The sequence below is a fragment of the Dromaius novaehollandiae genome, chromosome W, assembly GCF_036370855.1.
Source record: "Dromaius novaehollandiae isolate bDroNov1 chromosome W, bDroNov1.hap1, whole genome shotgun sequence".
Classification (NCBI taxonomy): Eukaryota; Metazoa; Chordata; class Aves; order Casuariiformes; family Dromaiidae; genus Dromaius; species Dromaius novaehollandiae.
In genome coordinates, this window is record NC_088130.1 from 20049154 (window position 1) to 20076039 (window position 26886).

Here is a 26886-nt window from a genome sequence, read left to right on the forward strand (position 1 = left end):
AGATGGTGCTTAAAGGAAGAGCTAATGACCTCTCTTTTCAAAAAGACACCAAAGCTGATTTATGTAGATTGGAATCACATGCCCGAGAAGATTCACAGACTACCCAAGATTGTCCTATACTTTTAACATAACTTTGCAATTCTATTAAGCCTTTTTTTCTTTTTCAAAGATAGGTGGCAGCTGGATCAAAGTAGTAGCCTGACATGAAGCAGCAGTTTTAGTAAAGACTTGATATTCTTATGCTTTATCCCAGTAGCTAGTAAAAACAATTCAAACAATTTACTGTTACTTTTGGACTTATCTTTTTTTGTGTTAAAGTTAATGTATATTTAAAGATCAAAATACTTTGATTTAATTAAGTTAAAAATCAAAAGTGTTCTGGGTGAAGATATTAAGAGTATATTATATACCACACGAAATGCAGTCTTTCACATGCTGAAATGGAGAACGTTTCTAATCTGTACTGAACTTGTTCAGGAAACATCCAAGAGCAGTGGTAAGAAGAGTCAAATTCCTGTGCAGTTGGATTTGGGTGGCATGTTGGCAGTCTTGGAGCAGAAGCAGCAAACAGGGAAGTCAAAACAGTCTTCTAAACCTGTGGTGTTTTCAGGTATTGGTTATGATTAAATTTCCTTTCTTTTCAACTAGCATTGCTTTTAGATGTTCCAACCTTACATGTAACCTAATTTCTGATATGTAATGATCTCTGAATATGCAGGCTGGAGCACAGTTAATATGATACAAAAGAAAATCAAAGTTTAAAACATGAAAATCTGAAGTGTTTAGGGGAAAACTGGAGGAAAGAGAAATCTTCAGGACAATGGATTGTAAAAAAAATTCCGTATATAACTATGAGAGGTGATAGAAAGTTAGCTGTGAGGAAACTATCTATGATTTTGGAGGTTTTTGCCTTGTATTAAATAACCGTGCTACTGTTGCAATGGGAACCAGCAAAAAAAAATCTGTTTTTAACCTGAATCAGTTCAATGATTTAGTTTGTAGCGCAGCCTAGCAAATAGTTGCATTAGCAAAATTGAGGGTCTCATTTTGCTGTGCAGTAACAAGGGCCTTTTTAAGCTCCTCTTTGCTGAAGACCCCTAGAGCTATAACTTTAGTGAAAGAGCACCTTTGCAGACACAGGGGTTATGGGAGAGTCAATCAGCCCAAACCAGAAAATGAGTTCTGTTGTGCGTGATAACTCTGAAATAATTGCAGTTTAACAAAATTCCAGATTTTGGTGATGGAGTGAATCCCTCAAACCTCCTCGGTACCTATCAAGGAAGCAGAAACAAATAATTCAAGTGTCTTTTGTGTTTTAAGTCAAAATTTAGTCTTGGCTGTGTTTTTACAATCCATTTTGCAAAACTAAGCATGATGTTTGCTAGAATTTAATGATGATAAAACTTCTCTCCCTATTTTGGTACTCTGGAAAGAAAGCTAATCGTAGGAACATTCAACCCACAATGTTTAATATAATAGCTGTGTGAGCTTTTAAAGAAAAAGCAGAAAATACTGAGTGTCAGTGAGATTTGCCTTGGCTGAGAGAATTTGTAAGATTTTTTTTTATCATTCTTCTTCTGCAAATGAAGAAATTTGCAATTTTTTCATTGGAGTCAGTCAAATATAGTGCTACAGAGGTGCCAGTCACCAGAATATAAAATTACACAATGCATAGATTGGCAAAAAAGACAGGGGAGTACAAATGTACGGGTCAGAATACTTGCTTTCTAATATTAAGTTGCTCATATCTGGAGCTTCTGCACAAGAGGAATTGATGTGTCATGTTGGTATCCTGGAAGTATTAGGCAGATTACCTCAGCTTTGTATTTTAAAATATTCAGAGCATACATTAAATCAGTGTATACCTAAATGTAAGTTTGGTTTATAAAATGGCATTGTACTGACCTGCATAACCAGAAAAGAAACAAAGCAGACAAGAAAGGCAAGGAATGTGACTGCAGATGAAGTTATTTCCTTCCACTTAGTACTTCATTTATTAAATAATGTATAGATAGAACAGCATAGTAAAGCAGCAGTTATATGAGTTCAAATTCAATTTTGGAAGTGCATCAATGATGCAAGATGACATAAACTTTAAAAGCCATCAAGTTCAGGAACATAAGAGCTCTGTGAATTTGAAGTGAACAGGTGATATACACAATGAAAGAAATATTGGGTGTTTAAGGGACGTATACTTATGTATTGCTTCAAATCCAGTTATAGTTATGATTTTTTTAGCAACCTACGCTCACATACTACACAGCTTCTGTGGCAGTGTTCTCAATTTGCATTTGTTACAGTGAGCCAAAAAAGAAACATTGCAGTATAGCATTTTTATGAAGTAATGTGTTTATGCTGTAGTACTGTATGTGTTATTGGAGGACCAGCATATAAATACTTTGGAAGCACTAATGAAGATGGCTTAACACAAACTGCCAGAAACTCTGTGTGTTTTCTGAAGGATGTGTCAAGCTCATTCCACTGTTACTCATGTCATCCTATTCATTTAATTGCTGATGTACCCTGATTTGTATTGCAGGTAGCAGAAGTTTGGCCAAAGAGTGCTCTCTCTTGATACCTTAATTCTTACTGGTAGTGAGCTGAAAATGGAGCCTAGTTGTTAGGGTGTTAGGTCAGGGTTTGGGAGTTCCAAGTTCAGTCCCTTGGCCAGTCATTTAAAGCTTCTGTGCCTTAAACCCTCTGTAAAATACAAGTAAAATAGACCTACCCTATGAGAGCTGTGTTGCTAAGCAAATGAGACTTAGCATAGCTTTACATTGCTCCTTAGTCATCTGCAATTTAACTTCACGCAACTTTAATGAAATGAAACAAACAGTCGGAGTGAGTGCTTCAGATTATTTATAGCAATTATATCTAAAAACTCTAGAGCTGCAACTCAGTATGTCTTTTAACAGTACAGAATCTGACTGTAGTGGAGGAAATGCCACTAAGAGATACAGTGAAACATGGCGATTCCTGAAAGTTTACCAAGCTGAAATGGCTTGGTATTGAAGGTAGCTTGGAGTGCAGTGTTTTGCTAAATACTGCTTTTGAGCTTATGATTCTAGTAGTATGATACTGGTAGAGGACATGTCCTTAATTTGGAGTGGAACAAAGACTATCTTTAATAAAGAATTCTGTTTAATGGCACAGGATTGCCTATGAACACTCTAAATAGCAACTGAACACAAATCTATTGTGTTTATACTCATCCTAATTTGGTTATTAAACTTGCATTGGATTTTGGTTTAGGTACGTGTTATAGTTGTCTGATGCAGACTTTCTTTTATCTTAGTTGGTGGTGCCATACCATTGCTTTCTAAAGAACCTGCTGCAGCAACAAAAAATCACCGGTTAAACCAAGGAAAGATGCCTCATAACCCTTTGGATTCCAGCGCTCCTTTGGTAAAGAAAGGGAAGCAGAGAGAAGTCCCTAAAGCAAAGAGACCAACACCTCTTAAAAAGGTGCTCATATTTTTACCTGAGATCGCATGTTAACGGCTAATGTAACTTTAGTATTCTTCTCTGAGTCTGTGTAAACCTCCTAGTATTAAGATCTGCATCTTGGCTTCCGCTTGTCTATAAATTCAACTTTAGCTTTCCTTGGTTTAAAAAAACAGGGCAGAGACGGAGAGGAGTCTTGTCCAACAGCATAAAAATTCTGCCCAAGATGTATTTTCTCACTTAAGTCACTTGACAGCTCAAGAACAGGCAGTACAAAAGTGTGTTCAAATCATTGTTATAGGGGGACATCCAAAGAAACCTTTTTGGGTTTGGACGAGACGTGCTTATTTGCAGGACTGGGGAGAATAGAGCAAGCGAAGGTAGTGTGTAATGTATCTGTGCTCTTCCAAGCCAGAACTTCAGCTGATTCTCCAGCAACTAGTGTTAGATCAACCTGAAGGTTTCTCTGATCTCTCCCTCCTTGCCTATTCATGCTTCTTCCTGTCACGTCTTCTATACAGAGGATTTTGAGGTACCATTGATTTCATATCTAGCATTTTCCTTGCCCCAGGGATAACATTCCATCACTAGGTCACTTTTGGTCTAGAAATATTCTTATGGAGCTAGTGGAAGTGGTTTGTTTAATGGTCATTCTGTGCTCTTCAGTTGAATTTGAGGATGGGACAACATAAAGCTGTAGCAAACTCTGGGGGGGGTTGTGCATTTTGTCTATTCTGTCTTCACACCATCTATTTTCCAAAGTAAGTTTGAGAAGGGAAAGACGGGTTTTATCTATATATAACATCTTGGTTCTGAGTATGTAATGAAGCTTACTTTTGTTCTGTGTTCTTTGGCAAATGCAGATGGGCAAATTTACCTTTGCGGTTGTATTCTGTGGTGTGTTCCTTGCAAAGCAGATTAGCTGAGCTAGTAGTTATGTATTAGCCAGTTAAAAAGGCAGAGGGAAGATGGCTTTCAAGACACTGATAACTGCTTTTACCTACAATAGCATTTGGATCCAGCATATATCCTACTCTCCTTCTTCCATGTACCATACAGATTAGCTGTCTTTTGTAAATTTTTCTCCTTTTCTTCTATCTACAAGTTCAGAAACAGCAATCCAATGCAGACCAAGTCTGGCTTTTGCACAGGGGAATAAGTGCAAAAGAGTAAAGCCTTAGTTAAGCAAACTACAGTGTGTATGATAGAGGACTGTGCCTGCTTTAAGTGTATGTATGTGCTTGAGTGCTTGGCTGAATTGCTACAAATGGGCAGTCTGAAGAGGAAGGGTAAAGAGAGAAACCTTTTCATCTGCTTCTCTGCATTGAATCAATTTGTTGCTTTAACTTTATCTCTGCCCTTGTAGTTGATAACTAGAAATGATTTTCTCCCCATGGATATTGGTATTCAAGAAAAAAATTATTTTTGATGTACTTCTAGGGAATACATTTCCTTCTCTGCGATGATATTTTGAGGAACTGTGAAATTTGTGTTTAAATTATAAAAATAAGTTGTAAACTTTGAATGATAGTGTCAAATTTCTTTATATATGGTCTGTATGTAAACACTTGGTAAGAGAAACTGCTTTGCTGTCTATGTGACATTGAATCGGTTTAATTTTTTTTTTTTAGATTATTTTAAAAGAGAGAGAACAACGAAAACAGCAGCACCTGTTAGAACAGACAGCAATACCAAAAGATGGTGATAACATTTGTCAGACTGTAGAAAATACTACTGAAGATGAAGCACTTCCACAGGATAGCGAAGCAGGTATTTTTCAAGAGAAGGCTAGAATACAGTATGTAGATGACGACATGAGAGTGCACGCATTTACTGCTTTCAAAAATGTGTACCAAAACACTGCCAAATGAAAACTGTAATTTTAGAATTTTCCAAAATTCAGTGTGGGCTTATTGAGAATTTAGAGCATGTCAAAGCTAATACTCTATGTGCTTTCTCAGTTAGTCTTGTTAACATGTCAGCTTTTTTGGTCTGTCTTTTCATTGAAATGTCTTTATTTACACATGGTAGCTGTTCCTGTAATGCAAGTTGCTGTGGCTCAGAGTAACTTTGAAGGGTTGCCGGAGGGCCAAGGAATCAAGGATTCTACAGAAAGCTCTACAGCTTCAAAGCAGCTAAACTCCAGTCTTCCAAAAATCCACAGTAGGAGATTTAGAGAGTAAGTATTGATTTCTACTGATGTCTCTTTTTCCACAGTACCATAAGTATGGTGGTTTCCAAACAGGATAATTTTAGTTGCATTCTGTGCAACACTAATTGGACTTCAGGCTGAAGGTTCTAAATTTTTTTTCCAGTTTTTCTATAACTTTGCACATAAAAGAAGAAATGATATCCAGTGAAATAGTACTTTGTTGTAATTCCTACTTACAAATACGAGTTCCTTGAAGATGAGACATTCCTTGGAGGCTATAGAAGGAAAAGGAGCTTCTCCTAAAGTACAGATACCTGACGTTAAATAAATGGAGTAGCAGCTTAATATTCAGGACTAAGAGTAGGACACTGTAATTTTGTTTAGTGTGTTCTTTGGTTCTCTGCTGCCAGACCAAATGATAAAAGTGTAAAGAATGAGACTAGTCAGATGACATTTTCACGTCATGGTTAGGCAGAGAAATAAAAGGAAGACTTATGGTTATTTTGTACAAACACTTTAATTCTCTTTGAACAGATGTGTATGCATGTTTCCTTATTAAAGAAAAAAAATGCTAGTTACTATGTTTGAAGAGGTTAGAGATCCAGCATAGTAGTCATGATAGTTTCTAACAGTTATTTTAGGTAAGCAGTGCTTTAACTTTTAATTGTCATCCCATAAAGGCACCACTGGCCTTTTCTGCAGTTCATGTTTATAGTAAATGATAATAGTGATACAGCCATTCTTTTCTTTTCTGATGCTGTGTGTTAGCTCTAATTTAACTTTTAATGGTATTAAAATTACTTAACTCACATCTATGCAACAGTGTTTTACTGGAAGGCCCTATTTGGATTGAGTATTTACAGGGTGACTCAGTCCTGGCTATTGTAGATTGTAAAATATTCAGCAAGGCTTACAATGTCTCATATCTTTAGATTAGTCTTTTGGCGTTTTCAGTATTTTAGTAAACTTGTCTTTGTGGCTTAGTAAAACAAACTAGAAATTGCTAGGATGAAGGATTTATTTTTCATCCTTGCCCTATGAAAACCGCAAGGGTATGGTCTAACACTAAAGATAAGTGACACAACACAAAAGACAAAAAATATGAATCTGTGAAGGGAGGATTGATTCAGATTTACCATCTTTATCATAAGTAGCTGTGTATTTATAGAAATCAAGTTGAATTTGTTTGCCATGCTTTGATTTGCATAGATCATGAATGTCCTCAGAAAAATGCTTGAATATTGAAAAAAAAGGGGGGGGGGGGTTTGTACAGTTTGGTGTGGGAGCCAGCTATTATAAGGAACAAACCTTTCTGTAACTTCTCAGCCACTGAAAAAAATCTGAAGTATATTTCCATTTTCTTGTACATAACAAGCGTGTTTGGAGTAGAAATAGAACAAACATAAAGATATGTTTGTAATTTCAGAGTTTTTAACATTCAGTTGATTCTTTCTCTCAGTTATTGCAGCCAGGTGCTTAGTAAAGAAGTTGACAGTTGTGTGACAGATCTCTTAAAAGAACTGGTTCGTTTCCAAGATCGCTTGTATCAGAAAGACCCAGTAAAGGCCAAGATAAAACGTCGGCTTGTTATGGGACTTAGAGAAGTTTTGAAACATCTGAGGCTGAAAAAGCTGAAGTGTGTCATCATCTCTCCTAACTGTGAAAAGATTCAGTCAAAGGGTAATGGTTGCTTAATGTTGCTTATGTTTGCTTAATAAAAGAAATGTAAAAAAGCAGACTCAGTAATATTGTGGCAGCAATATCATCATTGGAGGGCCTTCTCTTGGATAGCCTTTGATATCCGTGCAAATAAAGAGGCCTGCCTTGTTCAGATTGTTCACTGCTGTGCAGCTGAAACGTGAACTGCATCGAGAATATGTGCGTGGGGGAAGTTATTTGAAATTAGGATCTGTTTGCCTATTGCTTTGCAGTGCAGCTGCACAGCTGGTTGTGCTGGCACAGCTGAGAGGAGACGAACTGCTGATGTCAGCTGTGCCACCAGCAGTCCTCATTATCAGGTTCTTTTAGGCCATAGATTGGCAACAAGTTGTAGTTCTTGTCATTACTTTCTACTAATTTTTAAATAATTTCTTAACATTCAGGGTTTTTTATACTAGTTTTGTTTCTTTGCCTAGCTTTGTAATGCTATCACGCTGAACAGTGTTAGTAAATCCCATTGTGCCTCACATTACACAAAATATGGAGTAGTAGCAGTCTGAGGATACTGCTAATTAAGAAAAAAATGACAAATTCTCTTTTAGGAAAGGAGATCTAGCACTGTTATGTTATATAAACTTTAAAAATGCCCCCATAAATTTTCCAAATGCTCCCATAATCCCCTGGTTTTTGCAGTCCCTTGAGATTACTGTCTTTTAGTTATGATCAGCTTGAATAGTGTTGTTCTTTGTTAATTCTGTTATCTGCTCCAGGTGGGTTGGATGAGACCCTACACAACATTATCGACTGTGCCTGTGAACAAAATATCCCGTTTGTCTTTGCCCTTAATCGCAAGGCTCTAGGCCGCTGTGTGAATAAAGCAGTGCCTGTGAGTGTGGTGGGAATTTTTAGCTATGATGGGGCTCAGGTGAGTTGCAAGATGTAGGTTCATGTTTTTCTTCGGCTTTACTTTTTACTGGTTGAAAAAAATACAGCTTAAGTTATGACTTTAGGATTTGGGCTGTTTTGCTTTCGCACACTTACACTTTCTAACCCACGTCAGTGGCTTATATAAAAATCTGATTAAAAATGTACAGCTGCTCAGCACTGTTCAAATGAGTAGTTTGGGCAGCTTTTTCTGGCTCCATCTCCATCTAGATCTCTTCCCTGAAATTTTTCTTCAGAGAGAACTGGTGTTTTTATAAATGCTTAGTTTGTTTTTAATGTCTTTATAAATACTTGCCTCATGTGGAGTTCTAGCATTTTGGTAGCCCATGGATGCTTATAAACAATTTTCTCAGAGTAGGGGAAAAGCTAAGGCCAAAAGTGAATACGGAAGACAATTTTAAAGATCACCCTCTTCTGGTTAGCTGAATATCTGTTTGAATGAAACTTCAGGATAATGAACTAGTCTTGAAAAGGGATGTACTATTTAGAAAACTGTTTTAAATATTGCAGTGCTCAGTTGTGTGGACAAAGCTACATCAGTTGGTTCTAAAATGTATTTCTTCATTTATGATACTGCAGCAACGTATCCCTAGGCACATTTCCTTTCTCTCTTGCTGATTGAAAACATGCTTTGGGTTTCAGCTACGCCATTTAGTATGAGGCTTACTGTGTTGCTTGCCTGTATCCACACATGTAGTGCTCTGCATAAGTAATGTTCATTATAGATTTTCATGGAGATGTTAAAACTTGCTGTATGAGTTAAGCTCTATTAATATTTTACATTTCCGTAGGACCATTTTCACAGAATGGTACAGCTGACCACAGAGGCCAGGAAGGCATACAAAGATATGATAGCAGCTTTAGAGGAAGAAGCTGAAGGAGGACTAAGTGAAAAACCCTCCAGCATCTTAACTACTGAATACGGAAAAAGTGGCTTATCAGAAACCAGTAAAACATCTTCCAGAGACTCTGATGAGGATGTACCAAATTATAGTGAGTATTTATTTCACATCAAAGTTCTCTTCTAATACACCATTTTCACTGGAACAAATGACATGACACGTTAGTGGTTAGTAAGGGGAGAACTCCGCTTTTCTGTGTTTTTTCTCGTTTTTCCTCATAATTTTATAAACTTACAGTCAGGTCTTTGCTGAGAAACTCTTAGAGAAAATCTCTTTCTGAAATCCCCTGATGGCAGGTGGCACACACTGCTTTTTCTGAGGAGCTCCTTATTACTTCCTTAAAAAAAAAAAATCTTCTAAGTATTTTTCTAGAAATATTCATTCGAGCATTATGTTGGACTTACTTAAGTTTTGTGCTGAAGGTTGTTTGAGATGCATCTTCCTGTCCAAAAGTGTTCATGTTATGTAAAGGCCTTGCACTTTCAGGAACACATTCTTCCAGTGCTGCTAATGCAGTCACCAAACAGTTATCACAGATACTAGACAACTTAAAACTTCTTTGAAACTTTTGAAAAATTTTGAGTTTTTGAAAGTTGGATCCACCTTCAGAGTTGGTCTTGTTTGAGCAGGAGGCTGGACCATGGAGCTGGACCAAAGAACCGCGATGGATACCTTCTAACCTAAAGTGGTCTTTCATTCTCAATCTGATATCGCATCTGCTAGGTATATCAGCCTATGCGCCAACTTTCCTCAGCACTTACTTGGAGGAGGAAGTAGAGAATCAGTGCGACTTAAGCTTTTCCTTGAGTATTACACTGTAACTTTTTTTTTCTTTTTTTCCATTCTGATATTCTGCAGTTAAAATCTGGAAAAAAAAGCTTGAAGAGGAGTATAACCCATATGCCCTGGAACTGGAAAAGAGTGCAACCACTGACATGCTGGCGTTGAATTCAGAAGAGCAGCAGTAAATCCAGATTCAATTCTGTGGGGCTTTAAGGTTTTTGTTTTTCCTTCTTTTTTTCTTTTTTTTTTTAATAGACCTGTAAATACTGAATTATCTAAAATTAAAGATCCAGGTAGGAAGAGGGCATAGCAAATTAAGATAATTTAAGAAATGTCTGAAGTCAGCTAAGTAAAATGTTCTGACTCCCTTTAAGCAAAATGCACACTGGAGCACATGAAGCACTAACTAATTCTTAGGTTTCTGTGTACTTGGCTGATTACTATAGCAGACTGTAATAGTAAACAAATTGTCTTAACCCAGAACCACTTGAACTGGCATGGTTGCTTTAATGCTTTGAGGGACTTAGTATTGATTTGTTAGTGGTACCATATGCCAAAAGAACTTGCTAGAAAGATGGTTTTTCTTTGGGAAAGAGATGCTAAGAGTCAGAAGTTTGGGTCTTGGGTGATTTGTTTTCTATTTTTAAGGGTTTTTTTGTTTGTTTTTTGTTTGTTTGGGTTTTTTTGACATAAAGCTGCTAAGGTGGACAGGCTGGCATCAGTGTCACTGTCTTCCAGTAGGCAAGAAATGCATTTTAGGCAGACGGCTTGACTGAAACTCATTAAGGAAAACCATGATGACAGAAGTCATAGTTAGCTCTTTCCCTGTGATACTTTGTTCTTCTGGGGCATCATACAGCAGGTGTAAGGGAGACAGCACAGACCTCAAAGGTCTGAGATTTCTGAACTCAAAAAGCTCTGTTTAGGAATTTTATGAAGCTGACAAGGTGAACAATGAGGATGTTTCTGCTCCCTGATGCTATTAAGACAAGTTTACTATAGGTCTTGCCTTAAAGTTAGAGGATGTTGAAGGTCAGGAAACAGGCCAGCCTGTTCTCTCTGCATCTCCACTCCTGCAGACTCCTCTTTGGTTCAGTTTGGGGTTCTGTCATTGTATAAATGTGAGAGTTTTTAGTCAATCTTGGTTTGCATCTAAGCTAGGGAAATTTTATATCTATCTTACATAGGACAGAAACTTTGTAAAATTAAACAAACAAGTACGCACATAATGGTGGTAGAGCATATTAGGGGGAATTCCCTATATAAATGCCATTGTTTACAGCTTGCAGACATCAGATGACAAGCCTAGAGAAGTCCCTTTTCTGCAGTGGAGGATACATATGTAAGTTCTGTCAAGCATGCTGAAAGATGATATTGATGTCAGGTGCTACAGCCAGCATCTCTGAAGTATGTTTGTAAATGCTTTACCACATGTACCAGTTGTAGTGCAATACTTCAGAAAGTAGCTGCCCTGTGAAGCTGAAGGTGAGATTATATATATATATATATATATATATATACACACACACAAAAACCTATAAATAATTTCAAAGTTCAAACAATTTTGTAGAATGTAAGATGTATAAATAATCTGCTATAATATATTGATTCTATAAAGTATGGTTGAAGTGCAATTCTTTGACTTAAGTAAACTCTTCTGGTGGGCAGTTAATGGATATCTGAACTGTCAGCTTTGAGGAAGAACATCTTTAAAGAAAGTGAACCAGCATTAGGCCGAAATGCACAGTTGTTCACTAGTTACGATCTTTTTTTTGGTATTAATTTCATGTAATCTTAAATGGAAATTGAGGATTAAAGATCTCAGTGATGAAGAATGGTTTTGGCTGGCAGGAGATATCCTTGGTCCCAAAGTAGGTTGCTGTTTGTTGGCACTTACGCCTCTTTGATACACATTTAAAGCTGCAAAACTTTTTTTTCTAGTCACTGCATGGTAGCACGGAATGGTAGTTGGTGGAGCATGCATGTCCTGGTGTTTGCTATATTTTCTGTACAGCTTATCTTAGAGGAGCATTTAGAGTGACTTTGGAAGCATTATGACTTGTTCAAAAATCTCAGCCACTTTGTAAGGAGAAAGTGAATTAACTCCTTAAGAAATTCACTATATGGGGTCACTGCTCTGCTTGCTAATTCTGTTCAACAGATGTTTTTTCATAATGACTTCAGAGGCATTAGTATATAATCTCCTACTGAAATTGTGTTGTGCAGATTAAGAATGTGTGAAGAAGCCTTATTGCCAGAACCGATTGGCCCACACGTGTTCAAAGAAACAAGGATTAGAAAAAAGCCTGTGATCTGCTTAATTACAGGTGTGAAGAGCTTTGTTTTAGCCTTGCCTTCTTTCTTGTTATGGCAGGTTTTACTGGTAAAAGTTCTGCTGATGTATTAAGGCTAGGCTCTCTGCTGCATCAGACCTAAGTATCAGAGGGCCTCTGCTGCCTAAAGCAATATGAAGAGAAATTGGTCTGTTTGCTACTCTGTCCTTATCTTAAAAAAAAAAAAAAAATGCACAGTAAATTGAGGAATAAACTAATTTAAGATTGAGGTAATATCAGAAAAGCTAATGGGTATAAATAGTGTGATCTAACAGATACAGCCACCCTGATTGTTAGCACCTTTTTTTTCTTCATAGTGTTTCCCTACCTCTGCTAGGTTAGCATTTTGGTTGTCAGCAGTTTGTATGCCTTGAATACCTTTGCAAAGTAGAACTAAACAAAAAAAACCTGGCAACCAATTTCTATTTGCGGTCCGTCTTTGCAGTGACAAGGCAAAGCACAGCTATGTTTATCTAAAAATCTCTCACATCAGTCTTGTAAAGGTCTCACCTTCTCATTCAGCAACACAAAAAAAAAATAAATCTGTTGATTCAGTTAGTTAAATACATGAAAGAGGGACAATTTAAGGAAAGTCTTTTTTCAAATTGGCCGTTAGTCATAAAAGATGTCATGAGCACAAACAAAATTAAAAACATAGTTCCCACTGAACCTTGATGTCAGAAGTCCATACCAGCATTAATTTGTGCTTGTTAATATGAAAAATAGGGAAAATGTTTTTTGTATAAGAATTTTCAGCCTGCCTGCATGACAATAAGGTGGTCTGGCATTGAAATACATGGGTCATTCAGAAAAGTCTCAAAATTAAGGTTTAGGAGGGAGAGAATGCTTTCTTTAAAGCGAGGAACAAACCATCTAATTTAAATTTTACCAGTTTGGGATTAACCTGGGGATAAGCATGAAGCTTTCCCCTATTGCCTGTGGCTCAATCTGTAGTGATTTTTAGGTAAGCACAACATCTTACGTCCAGGTTTTTGAAGACCGTTGAGAAGATAAAGAGAGAAAACTTAAATTGTGCCTCAAACTTTTTATTTATTGGTTGCAGAAAGACAAATGCAACACAATGGAAGAAGTAGGTCCCCACATTTACAATCTGCGGTTGTTCACTATGAATAAATGAACTTGATACAATTTTAATCTTAAAATTCATTGAACATACAAGTGTTTAAAGCTTCCACAATTATCTCAAATTTTGAAGAATAATTTGCAGTGACTAAATAGTCTTCTTTAACTTGGGTGCTTTGTAAGCCAGCTGTATTTTGAACATTAGTCAGAATTTCTTTACTTGGTACAGAAACTTTTGTGACCAAAGGTATTGGAACAGCCAAGTTAAATCTTAAATGAACATGCTGACAACAGAAAGGAATGCTCTTTAAAACATTGGGAACAGAGTTTAAGGGTAAGCATATTGAAAGAAAATAAATGGGACTGTGGAAGTGCTTTTAAATTAATGAGATTCAAATCTTACTCAGTGATCTCTATTTTATATGCCAAGATCATCAAGCCCCAAAAGAACTGGCTGGCTCAATGAACTCAAAACAGAAGCCATAGAACATACTACATTGTTTGAGCAGCACAAGGCTTACTAAGACCACTTTTTTTCTTCATTAAGCTGAAATGACTGGCATCAGATAACCAGAGATGGTTCCAACATGGGATAGGTGGCCTTTCTTGTGGCAAGTAAGTTATTCTTCGGTGCACTGAGGAAATCCTGTTCCATCTAAAGCTTCAGCTGATTCTCCTGAGTATCAACCCCAATGCAAGTGCTAGTGCTGGCAAATACCTCTTTGAATGCAATGATACTAGAGTACTGGGCATTCCAACCCACATACATTTCTTATCCTGGCCTGTTCATTCCTTTGTCCATTAGAGGGTGTTTTTCTTGTTGCAGCTCTCCTGAAGGAGAAAAAGTTCAGAACAAAGTGTTAATACAGGTTTAAAATAAAATGTTTTTTTAAAGGTGGCCTATACTATCTATTCCACATGCAACAAGTACTCATCATATCCGGAAGATACCAAAAGTAATCTCTGTTTTAACTCTTGGAGAAAAACATTGAAAGCAACATACAGTTTTTTGGGTTTTTTTGTTTTTAAAGAAAGGCCAGCATTGATAGACAACACCAGTTATGAAGTCTGATAGTCTCTGCAACCCAATTAAAGTTGTACAGATGCAGTCAAATGAATCTACTATGTTCAGTACATGCAGTCTCACCCTTTTCGGCAGGATGATTTATTTCTTACTGATTTAGCTCTTGGTAAGTGGACAGAAGGAGGAAGCTGACATAATGGTAATATACAGAATAAATGAAATAGGTCTTACTGTTCAGAGGGTCCATCCAGAATGACAACATGCACAGGAACACTGATCACTGATTATAAAATTAGACTGTAGTGTGTTATGTAGAGAGCACAGTATGAGGTATGTATTCCAAAAATTCTTACCCATGTCTTCTTCCAGTTTTGCATCATCTTGTCATGTTCACTGATGGCAGTTCTCCAGCTATCAAATTCTTTGGTCCATCCATCCTGACCAGCACTATCTGAAAATTGTAAACGGAATGATTATGTAACTAAGTAATAATTAAGTAGATCTATTCAATTGCACTAATTCTCATAAACGGTAGGGCTTGAAGGAACAGAAGCCACACCATCTTGTCCTCTGTTCTGCTCTACCTCTTCTCAAGTTAATTGGAAATAACCTCTATTCAAACGGTCACGTCTTTCCCCTTTGCAGCAGACCTTCTAACCTCCAGAGCAAACAGCTTTGGTGCCTTTAATCTGTGTGTCAAGGTCTGGAAGATATGACCTACCAGTTAGAAGAGCTAAATCCATCTAGAAGCACAGGAACATTGCAGTTAGATGATATCAAGGCCGGGGAGAGGAATGACAATGACATGATGCTGCTGACTATGTTAAGTTTGTAATTTCCCCCTTTTTTGATAATGTTATGTAGCTATTTATTCTTCATTTAAGAATTTTAAAAAGCTGTTTTACTGCATCTTAACTTGGCAAAAGTTTTAGTTCTAATCCTGTTTGCCAGCTTTTTTTATAGTCCCTACTACTGTAGTGGTGGCATACACAGATTTAATAAATATTTTCTATTTATTCAAGACACTAGTGACAATATAGAATCTTTTGGACCACAGTGAAAGCAGCCCACTGTTTCACACTTACTTACAGTAGTTTCACTGAGATGCTTTTTTCTGCTTCTGAGACTAACTTTAAAATGACTGGACTGCTTGCAAGAAACTATATGACTTCCTTTGCTGCTTTCTTTTATCGCCGAAAAAAGCTGGGATGAGCTGCTCTTGAAAATTTCACATTTGATATTGACCAGCTAATTACAAATAATTCATTTTTTTTCCTCCGGAAAATACACTCTATCAATCAATCACATTCATTCCTCCTCCTCTCTTTTTAAAGACTACTTATACCCTTCTCCAGGTCTAAGTTCTCAAACACTAGCTGCAAAGAGTGCTGACGTTGCTTTGGTCAGTTCTGGGTACCTAAAGATGAATTTATCTTGTCCAGGTGCTCAAGTCAGCTTGCTGACTTCCTGCCCATTAGTATCAAAATGGAGACGTAAAAACTGTCCCCATCTGGCTACAGATGATTTAAAAATCATCTGATTTTCTTTAAATGGAGAGGGAGGGCTGTCTCTATTATTTGACTTCCTTGGCATTAAAGAATTTTACTTTGTTACCCAGTATAGTTCTTGCAAAGTATTATTCCTTTATAATCCTCCCTAATACTCACCTGATTTCCAATACATGTCTGTTAGTTTTGTTTGAGATGAAAAAAAGAGCTTATGATTTGCCTCAGATGTACTTAGTCTCCTAAGTTTCTGCAAGACTTTTGTAAGATGTAGCAGTTACCATTTCATTTCTAGATCATAACTGCTAATTTGCAGGTTAGTTCTTTGGGGGAGGGGGGAAAAAATCAATTTTTATGGCTGTAAAAGCTTTTCATAAACACTTGAAGTGGGTACCTCTCCACCTATGTATGTGTTTTATGGGTGAAATAATTACAGAGCTCTCCTTGTATCAGGGTCAGGACAAACAGGGCATACATTCAGCACCAGCCTACCTTTATCTTCCACTCTGATGAGCACTTCTGATGTTGCATTCCCAACTTTTGAGACAACTGAGCATTTATATTCTGTACTTTCTGATACTGAATCTTTCAACCAGCTTAGAATATGCAGTCTGCCATCAGCCAGCATATGAGATTGCTCCATGATGCACACCTTCATCTTTTCTCCATTCTTCTTCCAGACCAAATGGGAATCATCTGGACCTGTAAAAACATCAGTCAGCTTATGTTGGGAAAATTACTAAGAAAAGTCTTTGAATAGAAAAATGAAAGACTAAGACTAAGATTAGACTTAAAGGTCAATTGTAATGTTTCTTAGGTTTCTTTAACTGAAATGCTGGGTACCAAAAAGCTGAGATAAAAAAGAGCTAACATTGATAATGAGGTTCAAGCGAAAGTTGTAAATGAGCTCTTAGAAAGGAAGCATCTGATTTACACAAGTGGGAACTTACCTCGCAAACATGATAGACAAGATAATGAAATCAGCACTATCTGCCTCTGTGATTACCTACAAAACTAGGTAAAGCTACCTAGTACTTGACTGAGCTATGGAACAAAGTTGAGACCATCTGAGACACGCATTGTAAAATCTGAAATAAGGGACAGGAGGGAAAAAAGTTCAAGAACGCAGCACATCAAAGATGCTGGAACTAATGAAGCAAAGTTGGAAAAAGCACAGAATCATTAGTCACAGCAATTAGGCAAGACAGAACTTGGAAGAAGCTTGGATTAACAACAAAGAGCAATGTAATCTTTTAGCCTTATTGCTATTATTCATCTCACCTGTGAGGATGGAATTTGAATAAATCAGAGATTGACAGTAGCCCAGAGGACAGAACAGCTGTTCCCAGAAAATTAGCAAGGTTGGCTGAAGTGTATTTGGCAACATCAGAGTTTTTTCATTTAAAAGAAAAACATCTGGGCCAAAGTAAGGACTTTGCCATAATACTGACTTTTAAAACATGTCTGTTACTCCCTTGGGTGTTTATGATCCAGACTAGACTTAGCAAGAGAAGATGTAAAATTCAGAGTTGAGAGAAAAAGGATTTTTGCAAGTATGGCCTGAGGGAACAGGTAACTTACTACAGAAACTAGCTTTAACTATGAGTATTTTTGACTGCAAATTGATGTGGCATTTTTCTGTAGAAAAAATATTTGATTCTAGGTCTGTCCCCTGAAAACTGCATCTACTTTAGATCATCATGCAAGCAGACCAAGAAAAAGGAAGGTAGTCTTTTTATCTGTGCACGTTCTCAATGTAAATTAATCTGTTAATCTGTCTTAATCTGTTTGGAAATAAAACTAATACCCTACAATCTGAAATAAAATAGTACTAAGAGCAAGGATGAATGCTAGAGAACATGATTCAGTTAAAACTGGTAAGAGTTTATCTCTGAGGGAGAGGGACAAGTGCCACTGTCTCTTCAGAAGTACTGACAACAGCTCTGACAAAAGTGGGGAGGACAAGCATATGCTGAATGTAGCTAGCCTAGCAGACAGTCATTTTTAACAATCAATCTTTTATGGATGATTGTACTTCTACTGTTAACAGTATGTAGGTCACATGTAGCTAGAAACATGGGAAATCTGGAACCATGAACAAATTATTTCAGTATGGTAAGGCTGAAGTTGGTTTTTGGACAAACAGAAGGAATAACAAGTAAATATGAACATAGCCAAGCCAGAAATCTTGACTTAAAAGATTAGGTTTTGAAGAGCTGAAACCGACCTTCAGAGAACATTCTCGGGAGTTATTCTGGATTAGAGCTTCTAAGAGATACAACATCTATATCTGACACGGTATTCATACAGAGAAGAAACTGATAGTGTCACTGAAGTCAAGCTATCCTCTAGAATGGAGAAATGAAGACTAACTTGACCAAAATGAAGATGAATAAGAAGAGGGAACAATGGGACAAAGGTCTCAGGGTGAGCTTTGACAAGTGTCAAAGAATTATTACTCTAGCATTGTAAAGCTAAAAGCCAGGTGCTCAGGTAAGGCCATGAGCTCACAAGATTTATTAGCAGTAGTTCAGGTCCTAACACATGAGACTAGAGCTATTTCTTGCCCAAAAGCAGGGTCTTGAAAAACCTTATTTTAGCACCGAGCTACAAAGTGGCATGTTCAGTGCAGGAGACCACTTCCCTAATATTACTCCAAATGTTTCCTGTTCTTATTTACACCAAAGAACCTGCTCTGCTTTTGCAGTGTTTAAGATCACAGTGCTACCCAAAGCTCAGTTTAGACACACAGTTTTCCAGAGCGTGAAATCCAACAATTACTTATTTGGGTAATCTTGCAAGCAGTGTTGTCTTCGGTCAACTCCTGAACAAGCCACACCTGGGCAATTTTGCTCTTCTCAGACTCATGAATACCTCTGTTTTGTATGCAGTCAGAAGCGCTGGGGAACCCCACCGCACAAGACACACAAAAGTTAACTCGGCAGCAAAATCTAGATGCAAGCACTGGTCAGGTGTCTGTTGTGAAACACATGGAAGAGAGGGTTTCTCCTGATCTTCATGTTTCACTGCGGTTCAGTCCTGATCCTCAGGATCGGCTGTTGCTTTCTCTACTTTTTGCGTCTCATGATTGAACAATAGAAACTTATGCTGACAAACAGTTTCATCTGCAAAAACCTTGAGTCCCATTCCTTAAATTTAACTTTGCTACAACTCTAGAGTAAGATAAACTCAGACTTAAAGATATAACAGAGAAGTATTTTTCAAAGATAAAACAGTAAAGGTATGTATTCTACCTTTGTTGCAGTTGCCATAACACAAATGAAATGCATGTCTAGTGCAAACCTTAAAATGTGAATTTCTAAAATATTTGATCTACTTACATTGCCATCCTTTTTAAGAATGCTTGAAAGATTTAAAAAAGTGATCTTATTAATACATTATATTCAAGCAAAGAATTAAAACAGCAAGACAGTCTAGATGCAAATAACTCCATTTAAGCAACAATGGAAGATACTTCAAATGTTTCACTTTGAAACCACTGCTCCAATCTCAGTAAATAATTATTAGTAATCTCATTTACCACCTAAATTGTTTTAAAGGAGGAAGGCTAACAGTTATAAAATTAAGTAAAAAAAAAAAAAAGCGCATATCAAACAACCCTTGCTGCACCATCAGAACTACCCATTTTCTCAGTGCAAGCCCCTCAGTTTCCAGTATTTGTGAAAGTGGTTGTTACTTCTGCATATGTTTAAATTTTCTGTACCTCTGCTGTCAGCACTTGGAGTGAAATGTTACTGCCCTTGCAGCTCTACTGGCAACATGGCTCTCTAACCTACTTCAAGTCAGCTGGGTTTGCAAAAACTGTACATTTAAAAGCCAGATGGATTTTTCCCCTCTGGATCTTCCACAGGAACAACTTCAGAGGTAGTGGTAAAAATTTAAACCACTGCAGCTGCTTGTAAAGTATATTTCTGCCCAGAGTCTAACTTCAGTCACTGAAGTATTGGTAAGTTCCCCACTTTAAGAAAAAAAAAAATCCAGTTCAAAAGAACTGCAACTAAAGTACAAAGCTACAGATTCAGAACAGCATGCTTTCAAGAAAGCTCTGGGATACTAATTTAAAGGCAAGAGCTTATGGATTAAGTAGAGCTTATTGACATAATGAGGTGGGGGGGAGCGGAGGGAGAATACTGGCCAATCCATTTCCTGCTGTCACACGCCAAAACCTTCAGCCCTGTGTGCGCATTTCAACAGCCACCTACTGAAGCTGTAGAGTAAAATACTCAAGAAGTGCTACCATGCTGTTAGTGCTTTAACATGGTATTTTTCCGCATTGTTAGACAGTTCCTGAAGTTAAAGGATAACATCGAAATAAGACTTTCCTAAAATTTAGCTGGAGAAACATCTCGAGATGGAGGGAGGTGAGTTGGGTAAAACAAAGCATGAGCCGTCAGCAAGCCTAAACCTCTTAATGCTTTCCCTGGCTAAACTAATCTCCGAGACTCAGAAACAAGTTACAATCCAGTGGAGATAACTGACAGGTATCCCACAGAGGAATTGTAGCAAGGTAACAAACAGTCTTTTTCACAAATTCCTATCATCTACGCAGCAGTGCCACCAGAGATGATCTGAAGTGACAGAAAGTTTAGGTTTGGAAATGACTCTCCCTTATTTCACAACAGATTGAAAAACCCTCCCAAAATTGACAGCAAGCAGCAGATTAAAAAAACAGAAAAGTTAATCTTAAAAAAAAAATGAGTGACATCTGGGTTTAATGCTCAATATTTAGCTTGCAGCTTTGGCTTGTACTGAATGCTGCTGTACTAAACATCCCAGATTTCAGAATATCAAGATCGTACAGGAAGCTCTCATCCAGAGCAGGGATTAAGTTTTAAAAACACACTATAATCTGAGTGCAGAAATATTAATTTAAATCACAGATCAAAGTGAGCCCAAGAAAAGGTTAGTCCATCCTTAATCATTAACATGGAAAGCAACTACCAGCACGACTCAGTCAGTGAAGGGAAGCTCGACTGGAGGCTGCTCAGAGCTCCGTGAGCCTTAGGAGTCCCTGCCACTGCTGGTGACAAGTAGCTAAAGAGTAAATGAAGCAACCAGAAGGGTTGCAGGTTGGGGGGGAGAAAAGAACCCTTAAATCAAGATCCTCTTACACAAATACCCTTGCAGTTTTCTGAAACGGATGCATCAGTCAGGGCCTTGTATTTCAGTCCATACCCCAGCTAATCAGGTCTTCCTTTTTAAATTTAAGCGCAGTCCATTAGCCTTCTAAAAAAGAAAGTGCAAATAGCTTCAAACAGCAATGAAAAATTTCACGTAGAAAGCCCAAGGAAAACAGACCTTTCCAAAATGCCAACAAAGATTATTACTTCAAGCAGCAAGTAGCATGCACTGAAGAATGCTGACACCCTCCTTCAAGACTCTAGTGCCTTCGTTAAATTACTAGTACATTTATAAAACATCAACCCTGCAAGTTGATGCTGCCTTATCGAAAGAGATAAAAACAAGAAGGGCTTGACGTGAAACGTGAGCCACATACAAGCTGGAAAAACTCCCGTCACTAGCGCAGGCAACGCGCAATGCACACAGATGAAAGTGGGACACAGCATCTGCCTTCTCAGCAAAAAATTAAAAGCAGACGGGGAAAATGGCTGACTTGTCTATGAGATGGAAATGCAACACACAGCTGCTGTGGATCCCAGCGCCAGTAGCATATATTTAGATATTTTCTTAGTGGGTCTAAGAAAGAATTTGCAATGAGAACCTAGGTAATAGCCTATAAAGATTAATTAGATCAAGTAGTAGCAAGCTAGAACTAGAGACTAGTTAGATCTAGCTACATCAGCTAGAACTAGATGTTGAGTTTCCAGTTTGAATTTGGTTACTTACTTTTGGCCTCCTATCAGCTAACAAGGCTACTACATATATTTAAGTTTTAAAATAAGGTGAAGAGGGAAACTGGAAAAAACATTCCCTATTTTAGGGAGGAGTGTGCTCTCCAGACAACACTCTTAACTTTCCAGAGTGTAAACTGTGGCATTTGCTCGTTTGCCAGACTGAGCCAGCAGGAAGATGGCTGGAAGAGAAGGAAATGTGCTTTTGATCTTCCTTGAGGGGTAACGCACATGATATTCTTGAAGCAGTTCTGGTAAGCAGTTTCTGCTGAAATGGATAAAAAAATTGTTACAGCTGTGTTCCAAATAATTACCCAGTTAATCTGCCATCAGATTGAGGGGTTAATTATCATCAGCCTACAGGTAAGTGGAGAAAAAGAGAAGGGTAAAGATAGTCGCTATAGTCTGGGGCCCAACACATCAGTTTGCAGACAGGGTTAGTGGGGTAACAAGAAGTTCTTAAGAAAAGAAGGTGAACATTGACATTATATTCCAGGGATTTCAGCACCAACCTGAATCTATCATATGTCATACTAGGTAGGACTGGGAAATCTAACTTCTCAATCATGACAAGGGTTTAGGAGTTAATACCAGCCTTGAGCTCTTACAGAATCAGAGCTCCATATTAGGCAAGGAGAAAAACAGTTTAAATGTTTATGATGAATTACAAAAGAAGAACAGCTAAGCAAGGAGGTGAAATAAAACCTTATAAGCAAATGGTATATAGAAGCAAACACAGAGCAAAATGAATGTCTCCTGAGATTCTTCAGGAGAGATGTGCTGGAAAACCTTTTACAAAGTATATTTGGATCTCGAAAACCCAAACGTGAAGCAAACTTTACATCTTCTTTAGAGCTAGTCATACCATAAAAGCTGTTTTGCAGAATCCACAACAGCTTTTTCTTGCACAGCTCTCCTGGTCCCCCAATAATCATTGTTAGAGGTGGAATCTATGATTGTCAGTAATGTGCACACATTTAGCTTGCATGTGTACATTAAAATTCAGATGGTGCCTACTGTTTTTTTTTTTTTTTAATCAAGTCAGCTTGTCCCTGCAAAAAGCCTATGCAGCACCTAATTCCAGAACTAAAGGACTAAACTAAAGCGGCACAGCTGTTGCTTCACACAGGTATTCCTTTGTACAGTTTTTAACCAAAAGAGAAGGTACCAGTTGTTTTCCTGACTCTCAGTATACCTTTTGGATAGATTATTCTGTCAAAAGAGTAAAGGATACTGATCTAAAAATTTTAACATTGGGCAATTCCACATGTTTGAGGACTATCAATCGTCATAATTTACATATAGTCCTCTGCTGGCAGATGAGGTAGTTGATATAGTTTAGCAATACACAAGAACACTTACAAAATTCACTAGTATTTCGATAATATGGGATAGGCCACAACATGAATGTAATTTGAAATGTATAAAGCTTTAATCACATTACAAGAGTAATGATTTTTTGCAGGCTGTAATTACTAGTTCTAACCAGACTGATTTCCTTACTGGGGAGAAAGAGATTTTAATGACACTTGCTAATTTATAAGTGCTTCAAAAAAATACGAGAAGTCATACAAAAGGAGGTTTCCCAACTTCTGCACATTATTATTCACTGCACAGGAAAAACCTGTATGAATTCAGTCAGCTGTACAGCACTGTACAAGAAAACATTTTCTTAATTTTTCTCTGCTGATCTGAATCTTTTGAAGAGGAGTTAATAATACACTCTTGGTTTTACTTCCCCCTCTACTTTATGCCCCATCTTTATCCTCATGTGTCTTAGACTGACACTATCTTTAAGGTAAGCTTATTCTAGTCCTTAAAAGAAAGCATATATTAAGAAAAATATATATATATAGTAATTTTCCTTGCACATTTTTCCACATTTTTCTTGACTATTGTCTTTACAAATAAAAGTGCACAGCAAAAGAAATTTTTACAGGATTTTGCCAAATTTGCTGCTGACACCAGAATTTAAGAACGCTGCATTCATGTCATCGTCTTACGGGTGCCACCGTGGAGGAGCCATCAGAGCTAGGATGATAACACCAACACTTAACAAGGTCTTTTTGTTGTTTATGTATACACATTGATAGATCTATTAGGGCCACCGCAGTCCCCAATTTCTGAAATAACAAGTGCCAACACTGTTGTAAGATAGTGACAGCCGTAACCTATCACAATCTAAAGCAGGAAAAAGGATGTTTTTAGTTTAATGTCTGTGTGGTTTTTATTTAAAATTGGTCTGAAACATTCAGTTGATCTTCCAAGCTTAAGTGATGACTTAAGTCCTTTTCTGTTAACATATTAAGGGAACAATCTTAATTTTTTAAGCCATCTTATATGTGGACTTTAAATAATAAAAAAAAGGCATGGCGCATCACAGATCTACATGGAAGGAATAGTTTTATCATACCAAGGTACCTCTACATGATGCAGCCAGTGCGGAAATCCTTAAAGGAGGCAGTACAAAACCACAATGCGCAAAATGGCAAATTAACAGTTATTATCAGATTACTGCAGCCACAGATGCTGAAAGCGAATTGTAGGCAGCCAGCATGAGATAAGACACCAGAGGTTTGGGGAGAGGCTACTACACAAAGCAGGATAGAGAACTGGTTAACAAGGTACAAATTTAGCATTCCCACGTGAGGATAAAGATAAACCAAGCGTGGATTAATAAGTAACTGTACAGATTAAAGTCAGTAGTACTGCTTCAGCAAAGCACACCATGTTCATCTCAAAATATGCTGCATAAAAATTAACAAAATATTTTAGGAAGGTTTAAAGTATTTACGTAGTGGATTGAATTTTTCTGGGAGAGGCAAAGCTTTTCCTCTCTAGGCTATCAGTTTTATTTAAGAGACTTAACTGCTGCTCAAACACATAGTAGCATTTTCATGTTTGAAAAACAGCTGATGACACATCAGTCATAGTTATTAAGAAACACTTATTAAGACATTCAGAAGAGGTGATGTTCTGGGGATTATTTTATACAACAGGTGGAAAACAGCAACGGGTTTAAAAAAAACCCACAAGTATATCTTCTGTTTGTATTCCACTTAGAACAAGATGACAATGTTAATAAAATCCCACCTAAATTCAGTTGCAAGATACTGAAATGCTGTGATTTATAGTCCTATACTCAGACATTTTGCTGTCCAGCACGAACCATTTCTCTAAGCAGCCCCTTGCTGCTTTGGGTGCCACAGGTCTCCGCTCCCTTCTCGCTGGGCTCCCTAGCTAGACACGCGCACCGCCGTCCGTCACGGGCACCCCATCGCGCTGCAGCCCCGAGGGCAGAGCGCCCACCTGCAGCACACCAGGAGAGGCCACTCGCGGCCAGGTCCTCGCCCAGGAGCCACGTGCCGAGTAGCACGCGGGGACGGGAGGGTCCCCCGCTCCTGCCGGCTGGCCGGCCTGTGACAGACCCGGGGGCAAATCTAGGACTCGTCAGGCTTCAGGAGGGAGGACGCCTCTGTCGAGACCTGTTTTGCGTCAATACTTGGTGTTATCAAGACAGGCAAACTTCAGGCATTTGGAGGCCGCCTCGGGCAAGGTCTGTTTGGGAATCTGCGCAGACGCTTTGTCTAGTTTTACTCAGTCTGCAGCAGGGCCCTGCAAAGCGCCACGTATTGCGTTTTCCCCACGCTCCTCCATGTCTTTCAGTGCAACTTCAAGCTTCACTTAAGAGAGAAAAACATCACTCGTGATTTTGATTCTAGAGAATTATGGCTCTTCTCCCACACTGACGTGCGAAGCTTTCTTGCATTATGCCCTACCTTTAAAATAGCATAACCACAGGGACCAGGCATTGTACGTGGCTGTTATCAAGTACCCATCTCAATACCTCTGAGAAATAATAACTCCTTTGAAGTATATTGCTGCATTTGCAGAACGCTTATTTTCATTCCCAGGGTTATTTTAATGAGAGCAAAAAGCTAAGGAGCAGTAATGGAAAACCTCCAGCTTGAGACAAACTAAGGAAGGAGGTCAGAAGTCTTGACATCATGGAAACAAATAGAGCCTAAAGCTGCAGGCCAGACCCACAAAAATAACGCATAATGCTGTTCACTGTTTCTTATTGTCTACAAATCCACTTATATTGTTGCTCAGCATAATATTCTAGTACATAACTTGTCCGTGAAATTAAGGTCAAGGATATACTTATACTCTACAGTTGTGGAGGGGTCAAAGTAAACATATTTAAGCAGAACCAATCCTACTAAAAAAGCCTGTTCCTACTATATCTATGTTCAACAGAGCACAACAGAGATAAATTACAAAGCAGTTCTGTACATCATCAACTCACTGCTTTTTCCCTTGCACCAGATGGTGTAGTAGTCTGCTCAATTTATTTCAAACCTGCCTCAAATGTCCTTAAAGTGTTTAAAAATTCTGTAATGGCAGACAAAGTTACATTAAAAAAAGTATACAGGAAACAATATTTGCTAGCGCGTATCGAACAGGTCTTTAGAGACGTGTGAAAACATGAGACTTTTCAGGGCAGTAGAGAGAAAAACTGAGAAGCAATTTGTTAATGGAGCAGATATATTTCTTTCTTTTCAGGAAGGGCAAAGGTAACTCAAAAAACCTCTTTTTCCAGAAAAAATAACAAAATGTGACAACTGGCTGTTGGTGCTGTATCCACTTTAAGTTGATGCTGCTGTTGAAATGAGCCAGTTACAAGGTTGTGAAGTATTATCCTTAGGCAGGCTTTCAGGTTAAAACCTGTGAGATGAATGAATAAGAGAACTAACTCCTGCTGAGTTTCCAGACAGCTTGAAGCAGACATTTATGATTAAGAAAAAGAAGAAAATCATCCTCATTAAAATGTTAGAGACCTGATTAAAAAATAAGCTTCAGGTTTTTGAGCAAATCATGTGGCAATCTGTATGTGTGCATTATAGAGGGGGAACCTTGCTTACACCATATCCTTTAATCAGAAGACTGAATATGACACTTAACTCTCGCTGGTCTCATTTTACTCTCCTGTTCCTTGCAAACACATTTTGTGTTATAATCATTGCCGGGGGAAATAAAGTTCCATTACAGCTATGTTTATTTAAAGAAATATCAACAACCAGTGAAGGAATGTGAATAAATCCAAGTAGAGAGCTTCTTGGTCAATGTGTCTGCTTATCCCCCAGGAATAAGTTTACACATCCTCACCGACAGGTCCCAGA

General features: G+C 37.9%; 2 protein-coding genes across 12 annotated transcripts in view; one reads left to right on the plus strand and one right to left on the minus strand.

Moving 5' to 3' along the window:
• Window positions 1-17671, plus strand: part of LOC112978766 (selenocysteine insertion sequence-binding protein 2) — a 34468-nt gene extending 16797 nt beyond the window's left edge. For 2 of the 9 annotated variants that reach the window (XM_064499806.1, XM_064499812.1), the window contains exons 11-18: window positions 478-610; window positions 3296-3465; window positions 5076-5214; window positions 5476-5623; window positions 7056-7276; window positions 8026-8180; window positions 8992-9193; window positions 9961-11721. In XM_064499806.1, the coding sequence (XP_064355876.1) occupies window positions 478-610; window positions 3296-3465; window positions 5076-5214; window positions 5476-5623; window positions 7056-7276; window positions 8026-8180; window positions 8992-9193; window positions 9961-10070 (1278 nt within the window). In that variant the 3' untranslated portion in view covers window positions 10071-11721. Of the gene's footprint in view, window positions 1-477; window positions 611-3295; window positions 3466-5075; window positions 5215-5475; window positions 5624-7055; window positions 7277-8025; window positions 8181-8991; window positions 9194-9960; window positions 11722-12111; window positions 13368-13848 lie in introns of those variants that run through there. The other 7 variants (XR_010385512.1, XR_010385513.1, XM_064499808.1 and 4 more) reach the window with 7 other exon arrangements.
• The window catches only part of LOC135323468 (semaphorin-4D-like), a 104356-nt gene continuing 90718 nt past the window's right edge, over window positions 13249-26886 (minus strand). For 2 of the 3 annotated variants that reach the window (XM_064499821.1, XM_064499819.1), the window contains 2 exons: window positions 16323-16532; window positions 13249-14776 (listed from right to left, as the gene is read on the minus strand). In XM_064499821.1, coding sequence (XP_064355891.1) covers window positions 14610-14776; window positions 16323-16532 — 377 coding nt within the window. In that variant the 3' untranslated portion in view covers window positions 13249-14609. The remainder of the gene's footprint in view (window positions 14777-16322; window positions 16533-26886) is intronic. The other variant, XM_064499820.1, reaches the window with a different exon arrangement.